The 27,419-nt window shown below is 36.3% G+C and overlaps 1 protein-coding gene across 1 annotated transcript in view; it reads left to right on the forward strand.

Moving 5' to 3' along the window:
• The first annotated feature begins 1,189 nt into the window (after positions 1–1,189).
• The window catches only part of LOC128469243 (ATP-dependent translocase ABCB1-like), a 31,048-nt gene continuing 4,818 nt past the window's right edge, over positions 1,190–27,419 (forward strand). The window contains exons 1-24 of the mRNA XM_053451072.1: positions 1,190–1,301; positions 9,733–9,802; positions 10,128–10,203; positions 12,831–12,888; positions 14,281–14,449; positions 14,610–14,679; positions 15,364–15,555; positions 16,404–16,575; positions 17,107–17,231; positions 17,443–17,620; positions 18,092–18,205; positions 19,231–19,341; positions 19,656–19,781; positions 21,100–21,303; positions 22,476–22,646; positions 22,786–22,947; positions 23,383–23,631; positions 23,894–24,043; positions 24,505–24,609; positions 24,768–24,845; positions 25,444–25,527; positions 25,846–26,049; positions 26,460–26,560; positions 27,144–27,284. Coding sequence (XP_053307047.1) covers positions 9,751–9,802; positions 10,128–10,203; positions 12,831–12,888; positions 14,281–14,449; positions 14,610–14,679; positions 15,364–15,555; positions 16,404–16,575; positions 17,107–17,231; positions 17,443–17,620; positions 18,092–18,205; positions 19,231–19,341; positions 19,656–19,781; positions 21,100–21,303; positions 22,476–22,646; positions 22,786–22,947; positions 23,383–23,631; positions 23,894–24,043; positions 24,505–24,609; positions 24,768–24,845; positions 25,444–25,527; positions 25,846–26,049; positions 26,460–26,560; positions 27,144–27,284 — 3,092 coding nt within the window. The 5' untranslated portion in view covers positions 1,190–1,301; positions 9,733–9,750. The remainder of the gene's footprint in view (positions 1,302–9,732; positions 9,803–10,127; positions 10,204–12,830; positions 12,889–14,280; positions 14,450–14,609; positions 14,680–15,363; positions 15,556–16,403; positions 16,576–17,106; positions 17,232–17,442; positions 17,621–18,091; positions 18,206–19,230; positions 19,342–19,655; positions 19,782–21,099; positions 21,304–22,475; positions 22,647–22,785; positions 22,948–23,382; positions 23,632–23,893; positions 24,044–24,504; positions 24,610–24,767; positions 24,846–25,443; positions 25,528–25,845; positions 26,050–26,459; positions 26,561–27,143; positions 27,285–27,419) is intronic.

Consider the following 27,419-nt stretch of genomic DNA (forward strand, 5'->3'; position numbering starts at 1 on the left):
ACATATTAACCCTTTCATTTCCAGACAGGCAGTTATCATGACAGTAAATTGTCCTATTTAAAGAAGTGAATGAAGTTGAGGAAAAAGAATTGTGGAAACAGCAGTGGATGGCAGGCAAGATGAATAAAACAAAACATTTTAGGGTCATCTTATCTATATTAATGACAACTTGTAGGTGAAAGTATCATTTATTTTTATTTATTTTTTTAAATGTGATGCATTGTCCAGACTATCTTTCATTTAAAATGAATCCATCAGAAAGCATACTTAATAAACACCCCAAGTTAAACAACTACTTGTATTATTTGATTCTCTGTGGGCTGCTGTGCATCCTGACTTAGTTTGTAACGTTTCATATTTCTTTTTTGCAGGCTTTGGATACTCTTAACATTTGGGAAGTATGTTTGTAGATACATTAAAAAAATAAAGAATTTATTTCCAAAAATTGTATTGTTATCGGCAAAAAAATATTGTTTTTAGATTTTTAAATTATGTGTCAAAAGTCTGCTTTACTAATAAATGTTTAATATGACAGATGCGACCCCTTTGAACTGTATGTGAAATGTGAATATCCAACCAGCAGCAATGCAGGAACTGTGTTAGAAAGAACAAACTAATTTAACCTAAATCAGTTCTAATATACAAGATATTACTTAACTTTAAATACTTTATAATACATTTCATCACCTTACGTTTCTCCTGTGGAGCTTTTACATAAATATGAATGTTGTTAGAAATAATGAAATAGGTAAACTTTCATATATTTCCCTTTTTAATATTAAACTAATTGGTTATTACAGATATAAAAGGGGGACAGCTGAACACAAAGCACGTTGGTGCAAAACAAACATTTTTTCAAAAGTAACACATTACAAAAAAATGCGTGATCATTTCCTAGAAATAAAATTTGTTTGTTAAAGGTAAAGATGGTGTCATTTTCTTTCATAGTTGTTGCTTGTACAATACTTAAGAAAATAAAACCCAATACAGGGATATGCATCTTCGTTTTTGCAATGACAATGCAAAATCTCAGCATATAAACTTTCAAAGTTGCTGATAACATTCTCATAATTTTCTAAAAACCAGTTCTACAGGGAGAATAGGCGAGGCATAGGATGATGCTAATATTGCAAGTGGAATGACTTTTCACCTGCTTCAGAATGTGATTGCCTGGAAACAGGTCAGACGACTTGACCATTCTAGAGCTATATAAGCGAGGTGCACACTGTGTTAAGTAATCTTGATCTACAAAGGAAGGGACGCATCCATCTCTGGATCAGGATAAGATTTTTACATAAACGGTGAGATTATATTTTACATTTTGTAATTTATACAAAGAATGACAGGGATCTATTGGATCACTCAACGTGATGGTAAAAGATTCAAGTTTGTATATTAAGATGGTATATCATTTTTCCATTTATTTTAATATACCATTGTAGGTTGTGAGATTTGAGGTTTAAAATGGTGTGTAAAATGTGGAATACATTGTATACCACAAAGTTGTATTAAATGCAAAAAAATCCCCACCATTTCTTTGGAAAACTGAAATCTTTAAATCAGATAGATTTAAAAGCTTAAGATCTGTATAGACAAAAATCCTGTTATTTTATAGTATTAAGTTGACTCACTAGCTTTTACTTTCCAAGTTCTCGCCTTTACAGCCAGTAACAGTTTATATGTTCAATTTTTTTTATGCTTTTTGTCACAGTTTATATGTTAAATTTTTTATGCTTTTTGTGTATTTTATAAACTTAAATCCATGTATTGCTTGTTAACTATTTATTAGAAAAGGGTAGCAGCAACAGCTGCCTCCACTGCTCTTATTTAAAGTTTTTGGGCAACTACCAGAATCGTTGTGTGCTTTAGCTGCACCTCTGTATATAGCCACTAGTGTGACTGGGGTAAAAAGGCTTCAGCAGCATAAACTAACTTGGGTCTTCCTATCCTTCTTTCATAGGCTTTCTTTTCATTCCTATTCTGTAAATGTATTTTAAACTGGATGGTACACTTTCAGGGTGTTGGTTGTCAAATGTTTTAAATTTGATTCATTACTGGGTCACTAGAGTAGAATTACTCCCAGGCTCAATATTGCCACTACGTGGTTGTAATAGTGCAATATTTGGAAGTTGTAATTGTTATGTTTCTACTGATTCATTGTAAGTAATTATTGCTATAATTTAAGGGCATGACAATACTTATTACAAATTTTAGTGTGTAGTTAAGTATATATAATATATATATATAGCCAGACACAATTTGTCAATAATAAGTGAAAGAATATAATATATCCAAGCAGAGACTGATTCTAGACGAAAGTCATAGTGTAGAATTAATTACTCACCAAATCAGATTGATGTGTTTATCTCCAAAACAGCTTTTGTTGAAATGTATTAAACATATTGAAAATCATCTTATACACCTGTTTACGACTTAGTTTATCTCTGCCCTACAATATACAACATGGATAAGAAATTAGGAGGTGAAGATTTTAAGAAAATAAGTTTAAGACACCTTTACCCATAGTATACATATATGCACAGACTTGGCTTTCAAAGGGTTAAAGATTTAAAGAACAGCAGATTGGTCTTCTACTCCAGCCCTCTGCCAATATCATATTATATTTGTGGATTACATTGCTATTATAAAAACATTTTCTAATGAGCAGGATAGAAACGTGAATGTTACTGTGGCTGAATTTGGTCGTCTCAGATTATTATCAAGACAACGTATTGTCATAGATATTACTTTAAAAAATACATTTTCAGATGTTTTTTTTCTGTTTTTGTTGGAAGTATTGGAAATGTTGACAAATGTAAACCCTTCCTGGGTATTTGTATATATGTATTTAGTTTAATAGATATAATCCTATTGTAAATGTTTTCAGATGTTCCATCAAAACTTAAGCACAACAAACAGTTGATTTTTTTTATTGCTTTTTAAGTGGAAATCTAATATAAGTCTATCAGAGAAGCTAATTATTTTAAAAGTTGATTGTTTAGTGTGAGATATAGTAAGAGCTACTCTTGTCAAGGAGCCTATGGTTCTGGTGGGATGATTAGATGCTACTGGGTTCAGTTAGATCCCAGCCACTAGGGGGCAGAATGCATTGGTAGTGTTAATACCTTCTCGCAAATGATGTGCTAATACCAAGTGCTGCTGGACAAGCAAATTGTAAACATCATTGCCCCTTGTAAAGGAAGGTATGTTCACCCTATATAACCCTACTTCCATCTGGAATCACAGAATATGCAGGTTGCTTCATTAGGATTATGTCATCGTGCTTTATAATCCACCATGCAACATTTTATAACCTGCGGTCCACCCTTCAAACGCCTTCAAATAGCCAAAGAAAATACCCGTAAAATGTCAAAACAAATCAACCAAATGCATTTACTTTCAGAATTTATATCGCAAGTATCACTGGTATAATGTGTACTCACTTGACTTGCTGTGGAAACGTTTACAGCCGTCTACACAAACATTAAATATAAAAATAAGTTAAGTTATGCCAACATCAACAAAATATTTAAAACCTTGCATAATGCCCTGAAGGATAATGTATATTAAATAGCGTGAGAGTGCTATATCTTGCTAAACGTAACTGTTCCCATCATAATACTTCCTTAAATTACTTCAGGACATATGCAAATAACCAGCAGTTCATTCATGTACAATAATTCTAATGAACCCATTGTGGAAAAATTCAGAAACTCTTATACAAAGAAAAAAATTTGTGGATAACTTATTTAGCTTTTGGCTATGATAAGGAAACTCTGTTTGCCAAAGTACAGCCTTGAAAGTGAAAACAGGCCAGTGGATTTATTAAAAACTGACTTGTGTATGAATTACTGTAAGGTGCAAGCACAATGGACGATGATAATGAGATTAGTTAAAACCGTTCTTTTTACTTTTTAACATGTAGTGTGCAAGCAGGGGAAGACAGGCAGCTCTGTATTTTGGTCTAGGCCATGTCCTGCATGTCCTTCTGAAGAGGAGCAGTACTATTTGACATTTCTGAGGGCTTAGCCAAGAGGATGTACAGAATGAGCAAGAGGAGTCCTTACTAGATGTTCTTGACCACTGGTTTTGTTCTGATTTGATACTACTAACTGAAGATGTTTTTTGCAATTCCCATTAGTACCACCAGGGTGTCCTGTGTAATATGGGCTTTAGGCAGCTTTTACATGATAAATGGATCCCTTATGTTCTTATTTGTGGGCTTTATTTTTTACGTAATGAAAAATATAAATGGAAGGGCAGGACAGTGCATAACTCTAAATGCATTTTGGGCTGTTTTATTGTTGCGCCAAATGGTTAGATTTGCCTCTGTGGCTTGCACATAGCCAACTTGAATGTAACGTTTTGCTGTCAAGGTTCACTTGAATACCTTTTTTTTAAGCATGATCTAGGATGCTGGTAGCTAAGATTTATTTTAATTTTTTTAAAATAATTAACTCTATAGACATTAAGCATTAGCATATTTACAGAACTGCTTATACTACTTGGCCCAAGACTGGCCTACATCATTTACACTTCACAAGTGGCCAGTATTAAATTCCACATAGGGTATGTTGGTAATTTGTGTATAGTTGAATGATCTGAACCACATATCATAGCCGTAGTAAAATTAGAATCTATAAAATACACAAATTATGTCTTTGCCCCACCCAGCTGCTGTTCGACCTGTTGAGTGCCCCCTATCACCTAAAAACTGTATGTCCAGGCACTTTAAGTATGCGCACCTGCATATTATGGTTTTATACTCATAGCTAGAGAATCTTGTCATTCAACCCTATATACATTTTACCTCAGTTTTTACATTTGCATTTTGAAAAATGGATGTCAAGATCAGCTGGGGGACATCTCTCTCTTCTCAAGAGATCTGTCTAATTTGGGTCATCTCTGACTTGGCATGTTCTTATTTTAATCCTAATCAAGCCATCTGAATGACCAACAACCTCTACAGATCATCATGACTCAACCAACTGGTCCCAATCCTAGCGGTCCTCTCCTGGTGTTTTACTTTTCCCTCCAACCACCAACTAGAGTGTAAAAGCAGTTTTTTTCTCCTTTTGCACCAGTTTGTTATTGTTTGTGATTTAAAAATATTCTACTAACAGAATTTGATGGAATCTGCTGGCGATATATAAATAAATTGATATCTAAAGGTGAATGAGAGATGAAGACCAGTATAAGGAGAAAAAAGATAAGATAATGATAAATTAGAACTTTCCTTTCTTTTCGTGTGTTGGATACACAGCTGCAACCCTTAAATAACACTCTCCGGGTGTCAAAGTATATAAGCCAAGATCCACTAGGGGATCTTGATATGTAAATAAATGTAATGTAATCTTTGCCAGCACCTAAAAATCACGTGTTTGCAGTAACATATGACTTAACTGCATTTTATAATAAGGGTAATTAAGAAATTGGCTAGAATTGAGAATGTGCTGAAATGTAATTCAGATAATATTGCTCCCGTAATGATAAACTAGAATAAGTCATCCATTTGTGGTATCCTTTCAAATAGCTTAAAATATCCTTGATGGTACTGCTATGTGGTAAAAAAAAGTCATTAAAATAGAGTTCAGAAAACAGTGTTTTTTCCCGTGTTATGGGATTCCATGTCATATGCAAAAAAAAAAATCTAAATACGGTAATTATGAAATATTTTATTAAGAAATAAGATCAACCATAACAGAATGGACATATGTCTTACTTGTGGCATGATAAAAGAATGTAATATTGCTGTATTGTGAAGACACTAATATAGTAATAAGTAATAGTAGTAATATACTAAAATTCCACTGGATATATTCCAGTAGATTGATATCTGTATAATTATCCTTTTATGTAAATTAGTTTTGCATACTGTAATGAAATATGATTTATTATTTGATGCGCTGTTTAATGTGCATTTTATTTGCATGACCCAACCCACAATTGTCGTCAATATAAAGGAAACGTACATCTTGTAATCAAGTTGCACAGAGAATTCAGATAGATTTTAATTAATTAATTAACATCTAAATACTTTGCACACCTCAAATAAATGAGTACATGTTGTAGGGATCTGGCAGACGCATGCACAGGCAATCATTTCCCGCTGGAAGCACGGTTCAGAATTAAGCCATTCCGGGACCCAATTTGACCTTAGCGATATCAATATTTGTCAATATCTAATATAAAAGTAAAAGGGTAATTATTCCATATGGAAGGTGCAGTTTTAGTTTTACCAATAGATTGTTTTGGAGCTATTTAATGTAAAAGGATATGATTAGGTTACCCCAAGGAAGCTGAGGATGGTGGCAAAAAGATAGCAAAACTAGTATATGTAGTTATTTTCTGCCCTGAAATGAAGTCCTTTCCTCTTACTCAACCCATAAAAAGGCTGCAGGATGAAACAAGATAATTAAGCAAATTAACAAATAGGGAGCAATAACTTAATGGGGAAGGATACCCATGCAGATCCTGATACAAGGATCATAGCTCCCATGGATATAGCTATATGTGAGCCTCTAATTTGGAAACATCATTGCATACGTGTATTAAGTGTATAGAACATTGAAAAAATCAGTACTGCAATGTAGAATAATACCTAATAATAATAATATTTCATTTTAAGGATGACATTTTGAGAGGATCAACCTTCCTCGCTAGTCAAGTCAAAAGCAATACTAACCATCTAAGTGAGGGCATCAGTACAGGGGTTAAGGAGAACGATAGAGATGATAAGGTGCAGGTCACAGCAGTTTAAGGTGGTAAATGAGTTTAGCCAATGTGGAGGGGTAGAGGGAGTGATGGTGATAATTAGACTTGACCGTTCGTACTCGTGCAAACATGAAAACGAACACGAAGGGTGCAATTTCGTTGTTCAGCCCGAATACCACACATACGAACATGGTGCCGGCAAAACGTATACGAAGCCGAAGACACACAACATGAAGTATCTCCCTGGTCCCTTCCCCATCTAGCCTACCTTATCTACGCAGCATCGCAGGGGTTAACGGGAGCGGAAATCCATAGGTTTGCCGTCAGGAGTTAAAGGGCCTTGCGGGCGACTCTATTTGAGTACTGTTGAATACTCAAACCTTTCTCAAAAAAATGATTTAATCATGTCAAATTTTATTCAGAATTTCTGTCGGAAACGCAATTGTCCTGTGACGTTAAAAAAGGCAGTGATCGGTTGTTTCCATAGAAGCTGTGTTTTTATGTGATTAAACCTTCAGCAGAAAGAATAAAGTGACAGATCCGCTACGTTTTTTGCTTAGTATTCTAAAGAGCTCCATTAATATTTTGTCTTAGTGGATACATTTACAAATCATGCTCAATGCCCGAAGGGTTAGGATTAGGTTTTTAATTACCCACAACTGTGAAGTTTCCCAAACAGGCATATACCTGGACTGAATGTACTTTTAACGTGTGCACGTCATTTACATGGACCACGCAACAACACATATAATTATAATCTGCGATGTATGAGTTGCGTAACTTGACAAGATACTATACAGAACTGGAGAGGGAGAGGCAGCAGGTCGGAAGACACCGGTGTGTTTAGTGAAAATGTGTTTTCATTTTTTGTGTGCAAGAGGGCTCTTAATACTACTTTTATCATAAACTAATGATATTGCATGATGAAGCATCGATCCTTCAAGGGGTGTACAGGATCAGGATGACCTGGGGAGCAGGGGGACCTGAGGCTCAGTGGGGTCAGGTTATGTAAAGTTACAGCACCCCGTGTCAGTGTGCGCCATGTGGCTCTCCATAAAGTGAGTGAATGTGTGCTTTAGAATGAGTATGCGTGTGTTTGCTGTATTGGGGGGGCACTCAGCTTTACATTTCTCTCCCATTGAATTATGCAGGATTATTTTGGTTGTGGTCATATGAGTTATGAGTGTAAACATTTCTGAGATGTCTGTGGGCACAGTTCCATAACTGTACTGATTGCGGTTGCATTATTATAAATAATAAATAGTTGAATACCACATAAGTTGTATCATTGCCAGCCCTTTGACTCTAACATCTGTAATACATGGATTTTTGAGGGAGTGGGGAGATCTTTTCATTGAAATATATGATGATGTCACTACCCTAGCACCCTGCATCCTTGCATTGGCACAACTCAATTAGTACAAACAAATCTCAGAGCACCCCAATGATATAATCAAAGGCTGTTTCCTAAAATCCTCTTAGAGCAACAAAAAATACTTTATTTTGTGTTATGAAACCAGTGCTAAAATATACTATAATAGATATATTGAAAGGTATATAACCTAACAATGTCAAGTATAATAATTACATTAAATGTGATATTGTCCACAGTCTCTCTTTTTCAAAAGGATATACGCTATATGGACAAAAGGATTGGGGCACCTGATCATTACACCAACAGGGAGTTTTATGAGATAGCATTCTAAATTCATAGAAATTTATATGTAGTTGGTCCCCCCTTTGCTGCTATAACACCTTCCACTGTTTTGAGATGGCTTTCCACAAGATTTTGGAGTGTTTCTGTGGGAAATTTCCACATTCATCCAGTAGAGCATTTGTGAGGTCAGGCAATGATGTTGGACGAGGAAGCCTGCCTTGCAATCAACGTTCCGGTTCATCCCAAAGGTGTTAGACGAGGTTGAGGTCAGGCCTCTGTGCAGGCCAGTCAAGATCTTCCACACCAAACTCATCCAACCATGTTTTTATGGACCTCCTTGGTGTAATGGTCAGGTGTCCAATACTTTTTTTCCATATAGTGTATGTATCAATCCCACCATTATTAAGATCTCACAACTTTTATGATGTTTTACAAAGTACAGATTGCCCCCATTCATAAAAAGAGAAAAGAGGTCTGATACCATTTGGCTGGGGCAAGTCCAGCCCAAGTAGCTCAGTAATATATTGTCCCATCTAACAATTTAGTATCCAAAAAGCAATAGTACATTCAGATCCAATCAGGAGGTAAACACTACCTTTAGTTCTAATGTAACTCTAAGCATCCTGGTGGTGATATGTGAAATTACAATTAATAACAAATACAAGGCTTTAGGCAGTGGGCACAAATCTTCAAACAGAATAGGACAGGGTTTCGGGAGCATATTTAGATATGTATAAACATAGACATTAAATACTCATGTGGAGCGAGGCTAAGGTACAATGTGTTCTGGAAATCATTTTGTGCTAAAACAGTATGTTCATGTTTTCTGAAGGCAAAAAATATTCATAATATGCCTAATTTGCTGTTTTCATTGCTAATTGGTTAATAACAGATGCTGCCAACATATTCTTTGCACCTCAAAAATGCCATATTATATATGTGCATTATATTTTAATGTTTTAATTTTGCATAATTGTGCCAAGTGCCGGGGAGGAAATGTTATTGACAAGGTCAAATTGCCTGTTAATCAAGAAGAATTAATTATATTAAAACTACAAGGATCCTTAATATATCTCCTTCACCCTATTTATTTAAATGTTCACGGGGGCACTGGGCAACGGTGCATTCAGTTCTGAAGTGCTGGCAGCTCCTGGGACCTGTTGAGACCTACAACATTTGATGTAAGAATGAAGAAGGTTTGTAGGTTTTGAGTAAATCATACAGAGTGTTCTACAGCCTTAATAGACACAATAATTGCAGAAAATGTATTCAACATGCAATTAGGAAGCCTTATGTGACACAGATGTACAACGTATTACCTAAAACTTATCTCATTGAGCTTGTTGTGTCTTTCCATACAGGTGGTCAAAGAGTCAGACATGGCTGTTAAAGAAGATTTAGAAGATCCCCCAAAGAATAAATACATTTCTGGTAAGTTTTATATGAATTGTGAAGGATATTTAGTTTAAGCTTTTCCGTTGTACAGAAATCTTACAAATGATTAAGAATCCTTAAAGTTATGTGGAAATCTAACCAGACCACATTGTAGAACCAGTTGCCAAGAAAGGCATCCAAGCAGCCACTGCCGTTGGGGCAATTGGGTAAACTGTGCTCTGTGGGGAGGGTGATCCGATGGCCTGAGAGCTGGTAGGATTTAACCCGTTCACACTCATACATCTGTCACATGGTTTACTGGTGAATGATGGATAACAGATCTTTCAGTCACTGATATATTGTTGACATTTGGTTGTTCCAGATGACCCACACCAGAATGGATATGATAACCCTGCTTTTGAGCCTGACAAAAACCAAAATGGAACTGTGGAGCGTTGGTAAGCAGCAACACCTACATATCGTCATTATTACAATAGGTTATTCCAGAACAAAGAAGCACATTACAAAATCATTTAAATGTATTTTTCTCATGCAATTAAAACATTATCTTAACAAGACACAAACTTACTCATTAATTATCATACCCTTGTTTGGAATACTTATATAATATAATTCTATAATATAGAGCAGATCCAGGCGGGCTATTAGGTTCTTCAGAGTGCTGCCACAGGCTAGGTATGTACAACCAGACTCTGTAAAAATAGAACAGCCATTGGCCGTGATACAGAGCCATAACTAAGGCTTTTGGTGCCTGGGGCAGAGGCCCCACCATGCACTAACATCACATGTGCTTCCCGAGGCGGAATGAGACACAAGATAATTGTTGTTGGGCAGCTTAAGTGCGTTCTTCTCCTTGCAGTACCCGGTGCGGCTGCTCCTTTAGCCCCATGAAAGTACAACCATGCCTTGATATACATATGTATCCTAGGGTTGCCATATTGACCTTTTCACAGTCGGAAGAATATATGCATTAGAGTAGTGTCAGCTACCTGAATTTTACAAATGAACATGCATGGGGTACTTAGCCAACACAAAATGTGTTAATACATAGAGTATCACATTATTATATTATTCAACTATACCAAGTGCTCTCATTTCTTTTTTCTCTTGGATTTACCCTACCATTACTAGACATAGAATCAGACATAGACATAGAATCAGAAAATGTCACTGTTTTTTGTAACATTTCTATGTGATTTCAGGAAAACCTTGTGTAATTAAAAAATCTCTGTTGTTCCGATTAAATATATTTTAGGAAGACGACGTGATTAAAACCTACATTAAAATAGTTTATGCAACCTAATTTTTCTTCCATCTTGTGAAATGAACACATTCGTTGTGGATTTATGATATGCATAAAGTCTTATCAAACCGGCACACCCTATGCTACACCTCAATCTGAAGAGCATAAACAATATTTTGAATATTTTAACATTTCTTGTAAAGTTATTTTAGGACACACTTCGTTATTTCAGGACACACTTCGTTATTTCAGGACATGATTGCAATGATTTTAAGTAACAATCTAATTCAATTCACAGGTGACCCACAAAAAATTGTTACAGAAAAAAAATCTACAAGGTATATTGCATTTACCAGGGACAGTAAGACAAAAGAATTAATGGTAGCCTCAGAAAGTGTCTGAAAGAGTGTGCAGCTGCAGAGACGAAAGTGACAGATGGGGGTGTAGGGTGCACAGGGCCTGCAAAAGAAGGTGCCCTAAATTTAAATATAATCCTTGCTTGCCTGTAGAGGTAAATTAATGCATAGCTTTCCTTACAGACACTGAAATGGTTAATTGTCATTTGCATATTAATTATTCTCTGTTAGGTAGATTTGATAATCTGGTTATGGACACATAAAACAAAAATCAGAACAGAGCCAATCAGCCCACCTTGTCTGTCTGTTTTATCTGCTGTAAAGGCTCAAACCTTAATCAGCCCTTGATATTAGATTCAGGAGCCACGTACCTATCCCATGTTTAAACTACCTGTCTGTATTAAAGCCTCTTTATCACTTCTGCTGGGAGGCTGTTCTGCTTATCCACCACCCTCTCAGTAAAAGTAATCTTCCTGACATTAAGTAAAAGTCCTTATATTAAATACGAGTAAAATTCCCAGGGGTTCTGTGGCCTTCTAGCTACTATTTTATAGTCTACATTGCTGGTGTGGGAGCAGCAAACAACCCCCTCCCCCCAAAAAAAACAGTGGCTTGAAAAGAAAACTAATGCTGCCCTAAAATATGATATCATACTGCCTGTGGTAATCAATACAATGATTCAAATCACCCAGCCAGACATTTTCATTAATGGAAGTTTATATAGGAATGTTCTTTATTACCATTGCCATAAAGCATCAGCTCAGTGAGTTAATTGTGCAGAGAAAGTCACCCACACTATCACATGACTGACAGCAATGATAGATAAATGTTGGAATTCTGGAACAAAATGATAAAAGCACAAATGCTTTCAATACTTATATATGCAGGACCGGAGTTAACCTATAAGCAACATAGACACTGGCCTAGGGCTCAGATCTACGTGGGGGCGCCTCCTCTGCGGTAGACTGGAAGGGCAGTCCAGTCCGCTGCATTGGAGGCGCTCCCACCCAAATCCGCTGGAGGAGCATCTCCCTCCAACCAGACATCATCACTGCTTTGCTGATGCCAACACATGATGTCATATGTGTGCAATCTGGGAGCTGGGCAGGGCTAGCCTTTGGGGTGTGCGACCTGTGATCTATGCCTGCAATGTAGGTGCGGTCAACGCGGATGTAATGTGTATGATGTGCTCATATGACTCCACCCCAAGGGGTGGAGCCAATGGGCAGCAAGATGAGTTTTTGCCTAGCGTGACAAAAATCCTTGCAGCAGCCCTGTACCTATGTTACTGTATATTGCACTGTATTTTACTGTTGGGTTGAAAAAATATTTTTCCATGTGACCTCACTTTAAACATATAAGCCAGTGCTGCAGGTGAAAAGTAGTAACTGTATGTAACTTTATGTGTTTGGGTTTAAATGAATGGTTAAACAGAAATAAAATCTGTTGATGTATTGATTTACAGTGAAAACACTGACATAAAGGACAAAGAGAAGAAATCCATGGTTGGGATGGTTCAACTGGTAAGTATTCATTATAAAACAAACACTGAGATGTAGATTAGGAAAACATGTCTTCTATACTGTTAGCCCGAGAATGTGGTCTTTCACTTGTAGATGCCAGCCACCTAGATGTAGTGTTCCAATGGTGTGACTCAAGTTAGTTATAGCTCGTATTTCTCCTGGGAAAGGACCATTGTGTTGGGAACTGGTAATTGTGCATTAGTAAAATGTATTAGGTATGTGAAGTGAAATCATTATGGTGATCCAAAATATGAATGAACATGTCTTGAAAACTCTATATGGACAAACAGTGGTAATGATGCTAGGGCTAGGCTTCGGTACCAATTTTGGTAGGTTGGGGGTGGGGTTTAGGGGGTCGTTTATTTAAGGGGTTGTGACACGAGGCTGAGGGACATTTTGTAGTCACCTTACCTTGTGTTGTTTGTCCCGCCATCCCTCCCTGTTTATTGTGTTAGGTTGGGGTATTTATGCTGTCACAGCGAGGTGGGTATCTTACAAGGCCTCTAGGGGTGTGAATGTTCTGGGAGAGAGTATTTGGTGGGAGGTTCCCGGTAGGGGGTGCTGGGAGGCTCAGGTTTGGGCATCTTGGTATATCCTTCCCTGTGTGGTGGTGGTTCCCCGTTTGCCTTGTAGGCTTTATGGATGTTAATTATTTATGTTTATTTATGTTATTTATAATATTTATGTGTTTAGTTTGGTAGTCTTTGCCCTGTTAACGCAATGAGGTGTCAGGTCTAAGGTTGCGTGGCAATGGCTTGGTTAATAAATAAAATTGGCTGTGGCCTTTTCAACCCAAGTTTCTGGTGTCTCTCGTTATTGGGTTAAGGTAAATTAGATGGGGGCCTGGCCCAGAGATCAAGGGTACTTAAGTCAGATATAATTAATTAAATCTGTTCTTATAGACCAAGACATCCTGAGATATCTCTCAACTCCCTGATACGGCTATAAACAAATCCAGGGATGGTAATGTTTAATAGCATTAGACCTTAAACAACATTTGCATATTGAAAGTTTATACATTTGCATATCAGTATACTCTCATTTTAATCATATTAAGATTTACTTTGATAACAGGATACAGATTTAGCATAACAATATTAACAACATGTAAACGGTCCAGCAAAAATATCCAAAAAGTAATAATTATTGTGGGTGAGGAGACAATAAATTGAACTTCTTTATATTACAAAAACATGCTAATATTAAGGGTTAATGCAAGCATAAAGGGTTAATGCAAACATTAATCAAGATTGGTCACATTCAGGTGAAAAAAGGTTTCATATGTAAAAGCAGAAAATTATTATGTATTTATTAACATTTGCAGTAAGGGCAGTAAAGATGTGAAATTAACACCACTTTTGAGCGCTATTGTTTTTCCTTCTTTTTTTATAGCTGGCTTTTGCTGATACGTGGGATATTATTCTAATAGTCATTGGCCTTCTCTGTGCGTTGGCTTGTGGAACGGGGCTGCCAATCATGATAATAGTATTTGGACAAATGACAGATGCCTTTGTTCAGAGTGGTAAGTATCACATTTTTATTACTATCATAATTTTAAAATGTAAAGATTTCACCATTTTTCCTTTCTACCACGTCAATCTTAGAGAATCTGTCACTATGTTTTTTTAAATTGTGCAAAAGCAGACACTTTTTAGAAGTTTTCAGTGTCTACGGCAACAACCATTGTCAGTGATTTTTAAAAACGTATCATTTACTTTTAGGTGCAAATACCACCAACCAAACTGATTGTGCCTTTAGCGGGTCTATAGACATTGAAGCAGAAATGACAAAGTAAGACAATATATGACTCTAAGTTACATTTATGGCAAAACCATTGAACAAACAGATGGATTAATAATAGAGGAAATCGTTTTATAGTAACTTGACCTGCAAACTCATGTAAGAAGTTCAAGGATATAATTGCTGTATCAAAGAGAAATAATCAACTGCAATATGGTAAACAGTCCAAAGGGACAGTAAAATAGCCACTAACCACTTATGTGTCATAAGTAAGTTGTGTGATTTCTAAATGGGCCGCCAAGTCTAAACCTTGGTCTCAGGGGATAGATACTGAGTTTGCCTTACTAAAATCCAAGCAGTAGTTCACCTACATGGTGGCTACCTGCTGATAAATCAGCGGCACTTAGTACCTTTGCATGAGTGACTGCTGATTCGGCTGCATAGTGTTGAACATGGTAACATTTTTTTCCTAAATAGGGAGGGCCAATTTTGCAAATCTTACATTTGGAAAAAAAAATAATAGGACTTAAGCAACCTTGCAGTTAGTGAACATGCACACTTCATTTTTATACAATTAATGGCACATACACTGAGTAATTCAATGTTTCCAGTGTTTAACAAAAATGATGATCCATGTTGCCAACAAGGATTATGCTTTTAATGTGAAATATAACTTAATATAGGCTTGTCCAAATCAAATAGTTTACCTTTTGAAACCTTTGTATTCTCCTCCAGGTATTCTTACTACTATGTTGCCATTGGATGTGCTGTGTTTGTCTTATCCCTCATTCAAGTCTGGACATTTTTATTAGCTGCCACAAGACAATCACACAGGATTCGCCAAAAGTTCTTCAAGGCTGTGCTTCATCAGGAGATGGCTTGGTTTGATTCAAATCAGATCGGAACGCTGAACACTAGACTGACAGAGTAAGAATTTATTGCATGGAGAACACTTGACTAGTTTACAATTAGTAGTCTGAAGGGCCATTGTTTGGTTCCAAAGTGACCTGGGGCTAGAGCCCAATACCTTTTTGCATTACATTGTGCGCTGTCACCTAAACTATAACTAGACTACGACAAAATCAGCCTGGTCTCTCAAGGTGAAAAAATGTCCTGAGCCCTAACACTAAAAGAGTAAAAACTTTTGATAGCCTTAGCAGCTGTAAAAAGCAGGCAGTTATACATTATTGTACTAATTTTTTTTTAATGTTTCAGAAATAGCTGGTTATTTATTTACCTTAGCCTAGACTTCAGCTGTCGCTTGCTGCCTGTGGCTCCCCTCCTTGTATCAAGTGGTGCCACTAGTAGTGTAGTGGTGTGCGTCTAGTAGTAGTCTCGTGGTGCACCTCATATTGTGGGCCTCATATGACTTCACGTTACATGACCCTGCTGCTTCTGGCTCTCCTCTCTCTGTATCATGTGGGGCCACTCATGGTGCAGGATCATGTCACATTGAGTTTCTAAGGTCTATTTAGCCATGTAAGATAACACAGATAAATGTTGCGCAATCCAAATAGCGTCACCACACTAACATTTTTTTCCCCGGTGCACATCATTTAAAGATGCTTCAAACAATATATAAAACATAAGTCTGCAGTAAGTGAGTTCTATAAGCTCATAGAATGGAATCGATTAATCACACTTGGTTAAGTAATATACCAGGTGGTAAACGTTTAGAGAATTACACATTGCAGAAAAATATGGCAATATGGAAAAATACCGAACACCCAATAGCTATCATAAGTTTGCATGATTATTTTCTGTTTTTTTTTTAGGGATATCAACACCATCCACGAGGGACTTGGAGACAAGATCTGCATATTTGCCCAATATTTATCTACCTTTATAGCTGGAATCGTTATAGGATTTATAAATGGCTGGAAGCTGACACTGGTAATTTTGTCAGTGAGTCCTCTACTTGCAGCATCTGCAATGGTGTGGTCCAAGGTAATATTACTAATATTAGTAAATTAGCAAAAAAATGCAAAATAAGCATTTACCATGTTTACTTCGTTAAAAAAAATCTATTCTAGATTTCCTGCTCTAGCAGGAAACTCAAAATAATGTAATTATTGGTTATAGATATAGAACATCCTTTTATTATTTAGCCATCAGCATAATTCCTGATCTATGTGTACCTATGAATATCCTTCCCTATAAAAGAGGAAGCATCTGCCAGTGTTGTCATGTAGGATTTATATAATTACGGGATCATTTTTGCATTCCATCATGTTTTCATTTTGCTTAATCCCTCTATGAAAATATTATTTGGCCAGATAATTTGGCTTGCAGGCAAATGAGTTCTATCCTTTTATTTGCGCTGCCCCTGAAAGGGCCTTACATGGACCTTGGATGTGTATTTAAATTGTGATGAGGCTTGACTCATACAGAAACATTTATAAGCATTTCCTTTATTTGCAGTAGTGCCAAATAAGACATTTATAACCCCAATTAAATTATTAATCATATATTTAACAGCTTCTTGCAACATTTACAACAAAAGAATTATCAGCATATGCAAAAGCTGGTGCTGTGGCAGAGGAAATTCTCACCGCAATACGGACTGTGGTCGCCTTCAATGGACAAGAAAAGGCATTGGCTAAGTATGTTGCTTAAACTATTCATCCGTTTTACGGAAATAAATCTAAAGTGAATATATTAGATTTTTAGTTAATTAAAACAGTGTGTCAACATATAAAAGAGAGAACTTTTAAGTGTTCCAATAAACAATGTTTCTGTGTATACAAGCAGTATGCTCAGCATGTACGCTAGTACGTCCACATGTAAACTTTAAGTATGTTTCATCCTCTACAGGTACAATGCCAATCTAGAAGATGCCAAAAGGGTTGGCATTAAGAAATCAATAACAACAAATATATCAATGGGAGTCTCACAGTTTTTCATCTTTGGTGCTTATGCACTGGCTTTTTGGTATGGCACAAAACTGACCTTGGATGAAAAGGACACTTATTCTATTGGCAAAGTCTTAATCGTAAGTATAACCTTTTCCTAATTAGTATTGGCAGTACAAAGGTTGTGGTGCTGGGTACTGTGTGCATTTAGCCAAGAATAACATTTTAGCAGCCAGTCATATGACTAGTAACAAAATGCTACGGGATAAACACCACCGGCATTATGAAGAGGATCAATACTTACAAACTATGTGCAAGACATTGACCTACAGGTCCATGATTGTTGATAGGGGAGGCTTAATGGTAGTGAGGAGCACATTGTGTGTGTCTATGAAGTAAAGAGCAGTATTTCACGGTGTAATGGGGAATAAAGGCAACAGAAGAGGATGGTGGAAAGACACATAGATATTTCAGCATCAAGGCCCATATTGGTTTATTCTGTGACTAGGTAACTTCATAAAACAGTTTTGTGTGCATGCATCAACGCACATACACTATATGTATAGCACAGGGTAAGAGTAAACAATTCTATTTTTTTTTATTTCTTACAGGTATTTTTCTCTGTTCTAATTGGTACCTTTTCTCTTGGCCAAGCAGCGCCAAATCTCGAAAGCATTGCTAATGCTCGTGGTGCTGCCTATGAAGTGTTTAAAATTATCAATCAGGTATGGTTACTTTGCTTTTGATCCAGAAAAGGTTTTATGTTCTATTATGTACAGGAAAAAGGCAACCTTTCTCAGAGTTGTTTCTGTTTTGTTTGTAACCACGACCAGATAGGATTTATGGGTATTAAGGGACTTTACCACACTATGATGATAGTAAATCTTTACCAGTTAAGCTATTGGTGGATTTGAAATTAAATTATTACATACTAGGAGCGTGGTCTGTCAACACCTATATTTGCCTTGGGAGCTCAGCTTCTGCATTTAGCTTTTTGTTACATATTATAGTTTCAGTAAAGGAATTATTAAAGTCTTAATATGGCACAGTTCTACAAAGAAGACAGAGCCAAATACATATCATGTTAGATGCTTAGATACTTTAATTAAGGTCTCCTTGCACTCTTGTTCTATGCTTGCCATGAGCCACAGTCAATAGCCTAGGTTGCCTTGTGGTGGGATTTGTATTAAAAAGGTTTAGTTTGTGAAAGTATTTTTGGTCTCTAGATGTGGTTAACAGAATGCCAATTATTAATATTGAAACATTTTAAGCATGAAGCCCAGGGAAGTAAATAGTCTTAAATGATAAAACCTCAGTCCAAAAAAAGAAAGAACGTGGGCTTCTGTCAAAACACCTTTTAGTGAGTTATTTGAGTTGAGACGTGATACTTTTCTGCAAGGTTTCCTACAAATGTATCAAAACTACGTATTAGGGGACAAAAACCATAAAATGTAAAAAGAAAAAAACAAAAAAAAAACCATTCAATTGAAAGGTTTACATGTTCCATGTCTTTAAACTCCTCTGCACATGTGCTTGATGCTTGTGTTACCTTTCAAGAGTATGTTAAATGAGTTTGGAACTAATCTAGAGATTGCCGCATGTCAACGCAAAAATTATATTTATATATTGATCCAGCGACGTTGGTGCTTTTAGTGGACCAGTTGTCATTGAGTAAGCTATAGAGTCACAAAAGCTTTAAGTACCTCAGAGGTCCCACCTTCAGATGTAATGAATGCAATGTTTTTTTCAGCATCGTCCAATAGACAGTAGTTCCGAAGAAGGTTATAAGCTAGAAAGACTGGTTGGATCGATTGAATTTAAAAATATACATTTTTCCTATCCAACTAGACCAGATATCCCGGTAAGTGAAAGATATGCTTTTATAAACTGTTGTTTACAATGCTTTCTGTGAAAAACAAACAACCAAACAAAAAGAAACTATACAGAAAGCAATCCCCAGCCAAATGCAATGATAGTGTTTATTGTGATCCTTGCTATCATAGAAAGGGCCAGTGAGATAGCATGGGGAAGATTGTATGGTTGGTCACTCTTGGTCATGGTGTATGGGGTAACAATGACATTAGTCAGCAGTTTTCTCTGACTTTATTCTATATGGAGCTTTTTACTGGCCCATTTCCAGGTATTAAGTAACGTAGATATTTTCTTTGTTTTTAGATTCTAAAAGGTCTGAATCTTAAGGTGGAAGCTGGAAAGACCATCGCTCTTGTTGGATCCAGTGGCTGTGGAAAAAGTACAACAATTCAGTTATTGCAAAGATTCTATGATCCACTTGTAGGAGAGGTATGCGTTTTCTTTTTAAGGAGCATAACATGAATGTACTCTTAGTTGCATTTGTAAACTGTAACAGAAAGCAAAGGGACTCTTTGTTGGGTCCCTTGGCACGTTTGACGTGCACTTCAGGTTCTGAAAGAGTTAAGTGAGTTTATCTATTTTTTTCCCCATGTCAGATTTATTTCAGAACGGTGCAATGTTCTGTGTCTTAATGGGTACAGAAGAGAAACTCAAGCATTTCTTGTAGAAACATGTTACAGTAATTGTATATTTCTCCCAGCACTTTCTGTAGGAATTTATCTATTTGTAGCTAGCAGACGCAAATCAAAAGCCATTTGAAGTCTGCATTTCCCCACAGTTAACAGCATTGTCTAAAATTAGATTGTCTTTTATAGTATGTCAGTATCCTTTTTTTCCTTTAGTCATCGTTATACTTAAATACAAACTGAATTAGTCAACTAATAAAGTTAGTAGATTTCTGCCTTATTAGTGCAGATTTTGTGCAGTGTTCTATTCCTGAAATCACAAGTGGCCGAGTTTTCAGCTCACTTCACTATGTCTTTTCTTTTTCTTTTTACTAGTCAGCAGAATATTTTATTTGCTCATGTTATTCCACCAATTACGTTTTGAAAGTCTAGGTCTATAGATTTTGAAATGTCACGATATCACCAAAACATTGATTTGAGTTGTGTGATGCCTCACAGGTATTTAGTATCTTCTGTATTGTCCTAGGCCGACCTAAGCAGCAGGTTGCCTTCAAGACTCAAAGCACCTGAATATGACATCATATCCTGGAGCTCTATTTTTTTTAAGGTGGATTAATGCAATCTATGGAGGCTGTGCTGAGTTGGCACAGCCTCCATAGTGTTAATGGGCTTGTTAGGGATCAAACAACTCCCTTGTAACAGGCCCATTGAGCAGCAAGACACCAGGGTCCTGATCACCCAGTCTATGACAAGACCAAGGGCCGATTAAGAGTCTTACATGAGGGAAAATGGGCAGACTAAATGGGCTGAATGATTCTTATCAGGCGTCAAATTGTACATTACTACGTTTCAGTAATGTCTTGGAAAGTGCTAATGTAGCCATAGGAATTTATGTGAGACAATCCGTACAGAGACCCAGATATGATAAGCACTTCCTGCAAAGTTCCAAGGCTACGACTGACAACAGAAGACATCACCAAAGCTAATGTGTTCATGGCATGGATGCAGAAATATAGTCATTAGTGTGATGGTCCCCTTTGCAGTACATAATTGTTGTTGTCGGTGTACTTTACAGCTGCTAAACATGATGGCAGAGCAATAATCCATGCTATTTTGTTAAGGTTACTGTGGACGGCCATGACATCAGAACACTCAACGTGAAATGGTTAAGAGAGAACATAGGCGTGGTAAGCCAGGAGCCTATATTGTTTGGAACAACAATCAAAGAAAATATCCGTTACGGAAGAGAAGATGTCACGGATGATGAAATTGAAAAAGCATCAAAAGAAGCAAATGCCTATGATTTTATATCGAAATTACCAGATGTAAGACACTTTCAGTCTATTTCTAGTCCTGCAAACTTTTGTTTCTACAACTGCAGCTATAGTGTGGTACCATGTGAAATGACATTGTGCTGACTTTGTTAGCTCGGTTGTTCCAATATGAAATGGATTAGTGTGGCAGTAATTAATTACATCCCTTTTGTATGAGAGTCCCAGCCTTTTACATTTAATAAGCTTAAGAACTAGTTCACTTCTTTATCAAGTGTCACCATCAAATAATGCCTGAAACCTGATAAGCTTTGAGAGGTAACTCCTCTCCTTATCTGCTGTAAATTACTGTTTAGCTAATACTAATTACAACAAAACATCTTTAATCTTAACAGTAACACAACTGCAGCCCAGGGACCGTGTAATACATTGTGTTAAAAACATTGGTAACGGGAGCAATTAGCTTTAACTGAATATGATTATGGTATAGCATAGAACCTTTCAATTGTAACCTTGCAGATTAACCCCTTAATGACAAAGCCCGTCCAAATGCATTGTTTTCAATGGGTTTTGGGATCGCCCATTGTCCTTAAGGGGTTAAATTTTGTCTTCAAGGTATTTTCTGTAGTCCCCATCCATAGTTTTTTTAACACAGTGAACGCAGTAGTGAAAATGTGAATTAAAACATGAGGATAGAGGAATTTATTCTGCAGTTGAGTTCAGCAGAGGGGAAACTCTTCATCTCACTGACCTGTAAATATATTATTTAGTACCAACCCGGGTGATTTTCTGCTGCAAATAGAGCACAGTTGGCCGTAAATAGAGCACAGTTAAAAGCTGGAGTCACAGTCTTACAGATTTAACTGTATGGATACAGAGGACCGTCTCAGCCATTCACATAAGAAAACTGTTTGGAATTGGCCATCATAAGTCAATGAGATAACATTTTCAGTTTGGTACAACTCACCTAAAACTAGTAAATCTTAGTAAAAACCTTATTCTAGAACATGCATTGCATGAATTGCTTTTATAATATGTGTTCATCATCTGAAGAGCAGTTCCTCCCTCTGTATAAATGCAGGGCTAACTTACTACTAACTTATATATATATATAATTTACAAGTTTGTTATGAGATGGTTAATACATCTGTTTACTGTATTAATAGTACATACTGTACATTACCTCTGGTGATGGTGGATCAATCTGATTTATTTCTGTGTTTCAGACTTTTGACACAATGGTAGGTGAAAGAGGAGCCCAACTTAGTGGGGGACAGAAGCAGAGAATAGCTATAGCGCGTGCGCTTGTTCGGAACCCAAAGATTCTTCTACTCGATGAAGCAACATCTGCTCTAGATACACAAAGTGAATCTATTGTCCAAGCAGCCCTTGATAAGGTAAATCCCTTTCTTCACTACCAGTATCTAAATCTATTTCAATCATGTATATAGTGTCGTTATCTTGTTAGCCAAATCTTGGATTTGAATCTTTTAAGACAAATCATAAGATCTAATGTTACTCTTCTTTCTCCTAAAGGCTAGATCTGGCCGCACCACTATTGTAATAGCTCACCGCCTGTCCACCATAAGGACAGCTGATGTCATCGCTGGGTTCTATAATGGAGTTGTAGTGGAACAAGGATCACACAATGATCTTATGAACAAGCAAGGAGTTTACTATTCCCTAGTAATGCTGCAGGTAATTATAGTATGATTTGAGCACAAACTTCATTTTTATATTTGTTATGTACAGGGACACACGTGGTTATCTGACCTCCACATCATCTCACATCATGACATATAAGCTTTATCAACGTGACACAAATATGGAAAGTAAACTTAGTTCACTTCTACTGAATCTAGTGGCACTATGTAAACAAAATAATATTGAAGAATAGGAATATAGTTTTTTAATGTTTTGGCGGCAAGCTATAGTGTCATCTTTTTTTTTTTTTTTTTTTTTTTTTTTTTTTAACCACTGATACCCCAAAGTAACCAATGAAAACACCTGGTAGGTGGCCAAAGACAGGAACCAAAATAGGGTTTAGTAACCATGCCCATCATTTGAATTTACAGCAATTATACATTTTTATAGTACAAATTACTTTAAAAAAAGAATCTTTTTCTATTCTAGAATCATGGAGAAAATAAAGAGGATGAGGAGAATGAAGAGGATGGTGATGAGGAGGAGGAGGATGGAGAAGAATTTGATTATGATGATGACAAAGTCAATATTTTGCAAGAAATTGTCCCAGATGTACCTGAATTTACAGTTGAGACGATAAGAAACAACAGTTTGCGTGGACAATCTATCAAAAGAAAAAGCAAAAGGTCTTCAAAAAAGAAATCAAAGTCCAAAGCTCGTACAGCTAAACCAAAAGAGGTAAACAAGTATGCGCTTTTCAAATACACAACTATAAAATTAATTTAACATAATGGATTTTTCTTGGTAATGGCTAATTCAAAGTTCTCAAATATATAAACTTAAATATAAAAAAAATGCAGTCATACGTGGGTAACAAGTAAAAAAACAAATATGTTAAAATTGTATTTTCTTTGACAAATTAACTAATTTTGCCTAACGATGTAGAATCCTGTATCTGCAAAGTTAGCGTAACAACTGATGCCTCATATTTTCTGTACAGGTTGAAGAAGATATACCCGATGTACCTCTCAGTAGAATCTTTGCCTTGAATTCCCCAGAGGCATTCTATATTATCATCGGTGTTATAGCTGCAGCTGTATGTGGTGGCATCTACCCAACATTTGCTGTGATTTTTGGAAAAGTCATTGGGGTAAGATTGTGGTTAAAGCATGGATGTATTGCAATTGTTTAACATGTTAGCTCTGGGAAAGATGGGGGGTAACCTAAGACATTAAAATGTCTGTATTCCACTCCCAATGTCAGCAAGGTGACACAATTGGTCTCACCGGCAAGCTTTTCCCTGGTATTTTAGGCATACGATCTCTCTAGTGCCCCATGGATTTGCTTGCTAACAAAGTAGAACCTGGTTTGCCAACATGGTAGGATCACCTGTGCGGATCTCCAAACTCACCCTTAGTGGATTTACGCACAAACAATCATCTTGAAGTTTTTGATCCTTGTAGACTGTTTAAGTCATGTTATCATTTCTATGCCATACCATGTACCCTGTATAAATCCAATCAAGCCATATTGTTTTAGATGAGTATCATTTCCTTTTTAATTCATTATTTTTTGCATTTATTGATAATATTTTTGTATCTCCTATTTAAGGCTTTTAGTGAAAATGATCTGGACAAAAGAAGTCAAAAAACCATATTATTATCCCTAATGTTTTTTGTACTGGGAGTGATCAGTCTTATAGTATATGTTGTCATGGTATGTATCACTTTATCATATGTTCAATTTTAACTGCATATTTTATAATCATTGCATTGATAAAATTGTTATAAGAATTTTGTTGATGAAGATAATAAATTGCTAAAATTTAAAAATGTGTACTACCCACAGAAATATATATTTATTTGCCTTTCTAGGGTTTCGCTTTTGGAATATCTGGGGAAAATCTAACCATGAGGTTGAGATCTATGTCATTTAAGGCCCTTCTGAGACAGGTATGGATAAAGCTTTCTAATAAAATATTTGATATATATGAATGCAGAACAGCTATACTTGCAATTAGCCAAAAATAAAATTGATTAAAAAGCAATCATATCATATACATACCTGTGAACTTCCCAGGCTACTATTCCTCTTTTGTGTGGTTGCTTTTGTGAATGAGCAATGCCCAGACAACCTTTAGCTGGTTGGAAGTTGGTTGAGGGGTTGACATGATCAAATACTGCTCCCCTGATCAGAGAAAGAAGAAACTGACCCTGAAACCTGGGGTAGATCACAATACTTTATTTTTACCAACATGAGAGCTTGGCATATTCTCAACAACTAAATTACTTAAGGCTTGAAGCAGGTGCTTTATGGTGGTCCTCGAACACCGAGGGGAAGGAGGAGTTTTAACAATGACACTTGGCAGACCACATGACCACTCAACCAACTATGCATTGCCTTTTTTCTTTAAAGCTTTGTGTTTAAAAATTACATTTGTTTTATTTTCAATGTTTGATCCACTTAGCGAATATATATAAAAAAAACTGTTTATCAGAATTGGTACTTATTATCACAACTTAATGCAAAATGTATTTGTATATATTTTAGGAGATTGGATTCTTTGACGATCATGCTAATGCAGTTGGTGTTTTACTTACAAGACTTGCCACAGATGCATCTCAAGTTAAAGGGGTAAGATAGTGTTTTTGCAGAAACGCATACACCACACTATGTGAGACTACAATAGAGGAGACAATAATTTAATGATAAATACACTAAATACAGACATAACTGTGATGGCAGATTAACAATGTAACATTATAACACTACATGATACAATTGTGAGTATTTAAAGCCCATAATTGCTTAGTGTTTGTGCATTTTTATCATTCAATGCACTTTGATGAACATCTTGGGGTCGCATACACAAGTTGCTGCCTTTTTAAAATGTTTGCAAGATGTTTTGTTTACTTCAAATAACCTCCCTTTTTGTCTTTTTTTTTTTTTTAGGCGACAGGCAGCCGCTTGGGATTGATCACTATGACAATTTGCACTCTGCTAGCAGCCATTATAATTGCATTTGTGCACGGCTGGCAATTGACACTTCTTATTCTGGCCTGCATACCATTTTTGATCGGTGCAAACTTTATTAGAATGAAGTCCATGGCTGGCCATGCATCAAAGGATCAAAAATCTTTAGAAGAAGCCGGAAGAGTAAGTTCTCTAAAATCATAAGTGACCACGCACAAGTTAAGGGAGTGCTATGGGATTACCAAAAGATTGTACTGGGCAAATGACCAGTTGGCTGCTGGCCAACAGTGCCTCATACTTGCCTGATAATTACCAGCGGAAGATCAGGTGCTGCACTGTGCGGCTACCAGCTGGATAAACCCAGTCATGCCCAGATGTTATCAACGTTCCAACAAACAAAGCCAGATTTCTGTGATTTTGTATAACCCGCAAATGGTTAACCATATTAACATAATATTCAGTGACAGGAAACTGAAGAATTTATTAAAAGCACTAGTATTTACAGTATATATATATATATTTTTTTTATTATTTGTTTTTACTTCTTAATATATATACTTCTTACATATTGTCATCCTTCATTTTGATTGTAGATTTCTACTGAAGCAGTGGAAAATATAAGAACAGTTGTATCACTTACCAGAGAAGATGCATTTTATGAAAAATACGATGCAAGTTTAGAAGGACCCTACAGGCAAGTAACATTTGATTATTTTAGCAAACTAAATGTAACAAGTGATATTTTCTTTTAATGCTCCGCTGGAATGTTAACCAATAACCTGCTTTGGAATATAATACCTAAATTATTATGTTTTTTTTAGGCGGGTTAACATTTGCTTTCTATTTTCGGAGAGGGATGGTTTCAGTTGAGAAGATTCATGTCACATACACTTAAGATCAGCAAAAAAATACATAGATGTTTAGAAACCCTAAAATCTGACTGCTAACAAAATTACTTTTATAAGTTATATTAGAGAGAAAAAAAAAGTTATACAAGAAGCAAAGGTCAACCACAAAATAAGTGACCCTCTAAGAATGCATTGACCTTTAGAGACTAGATGTGTGGGATGATTAAACTTTATATTTCCATGCAGGGACTTCTGTAAAATGAAGATTTATCCTGAGTCTTAAATATACTTAAAATATAAAGGTAGTTTTTATGCCCATAACCTAAGAAAGTGTCAGGAGTGATTAAAGACATGGGCAGGATGCTTAAATGTTTACTCATGTTTTACCGACATTGTTTTTCATTTCTTTACCTTTTCTTTGTACACCAGAGATGCTTTGTCGAAGGCTCTCATCTATGGAATTACGTATGGGATCTCTCAGTCAATTAACTTCTTTGTAAACGCAGCAGTATTTCGGTTTGGGGCTTGGCTGATCGCTCACTGCTACATGGGATTTGAGAATGTGTTCATGTAAGTGCTTTAATTATTGCATCAAATATATAACATGTTTATGTATATATGAGCTCAAGTCATTTTAAACCCAAATTGATTATGTAGTAAAGTTTAACCCCTTAAGGACAATGGGCGGTCCCTAAACCCAGAGTC

This window comes from Spea bombifrons, chromosome 11, assembly GCF_027358695.1.
Source record: "Spea bombifrons isolate aSpeBom1 chromosome 11, aSpeBom1.2.pri, whole genome shotgun sequence".
In the NCBI taxonomy this organism is placed as follows: Eukaryota; Metazoa; Chordata; class Amphibia; order Anura; family Pelobatidae; genus Spea; species Spea bombifrons.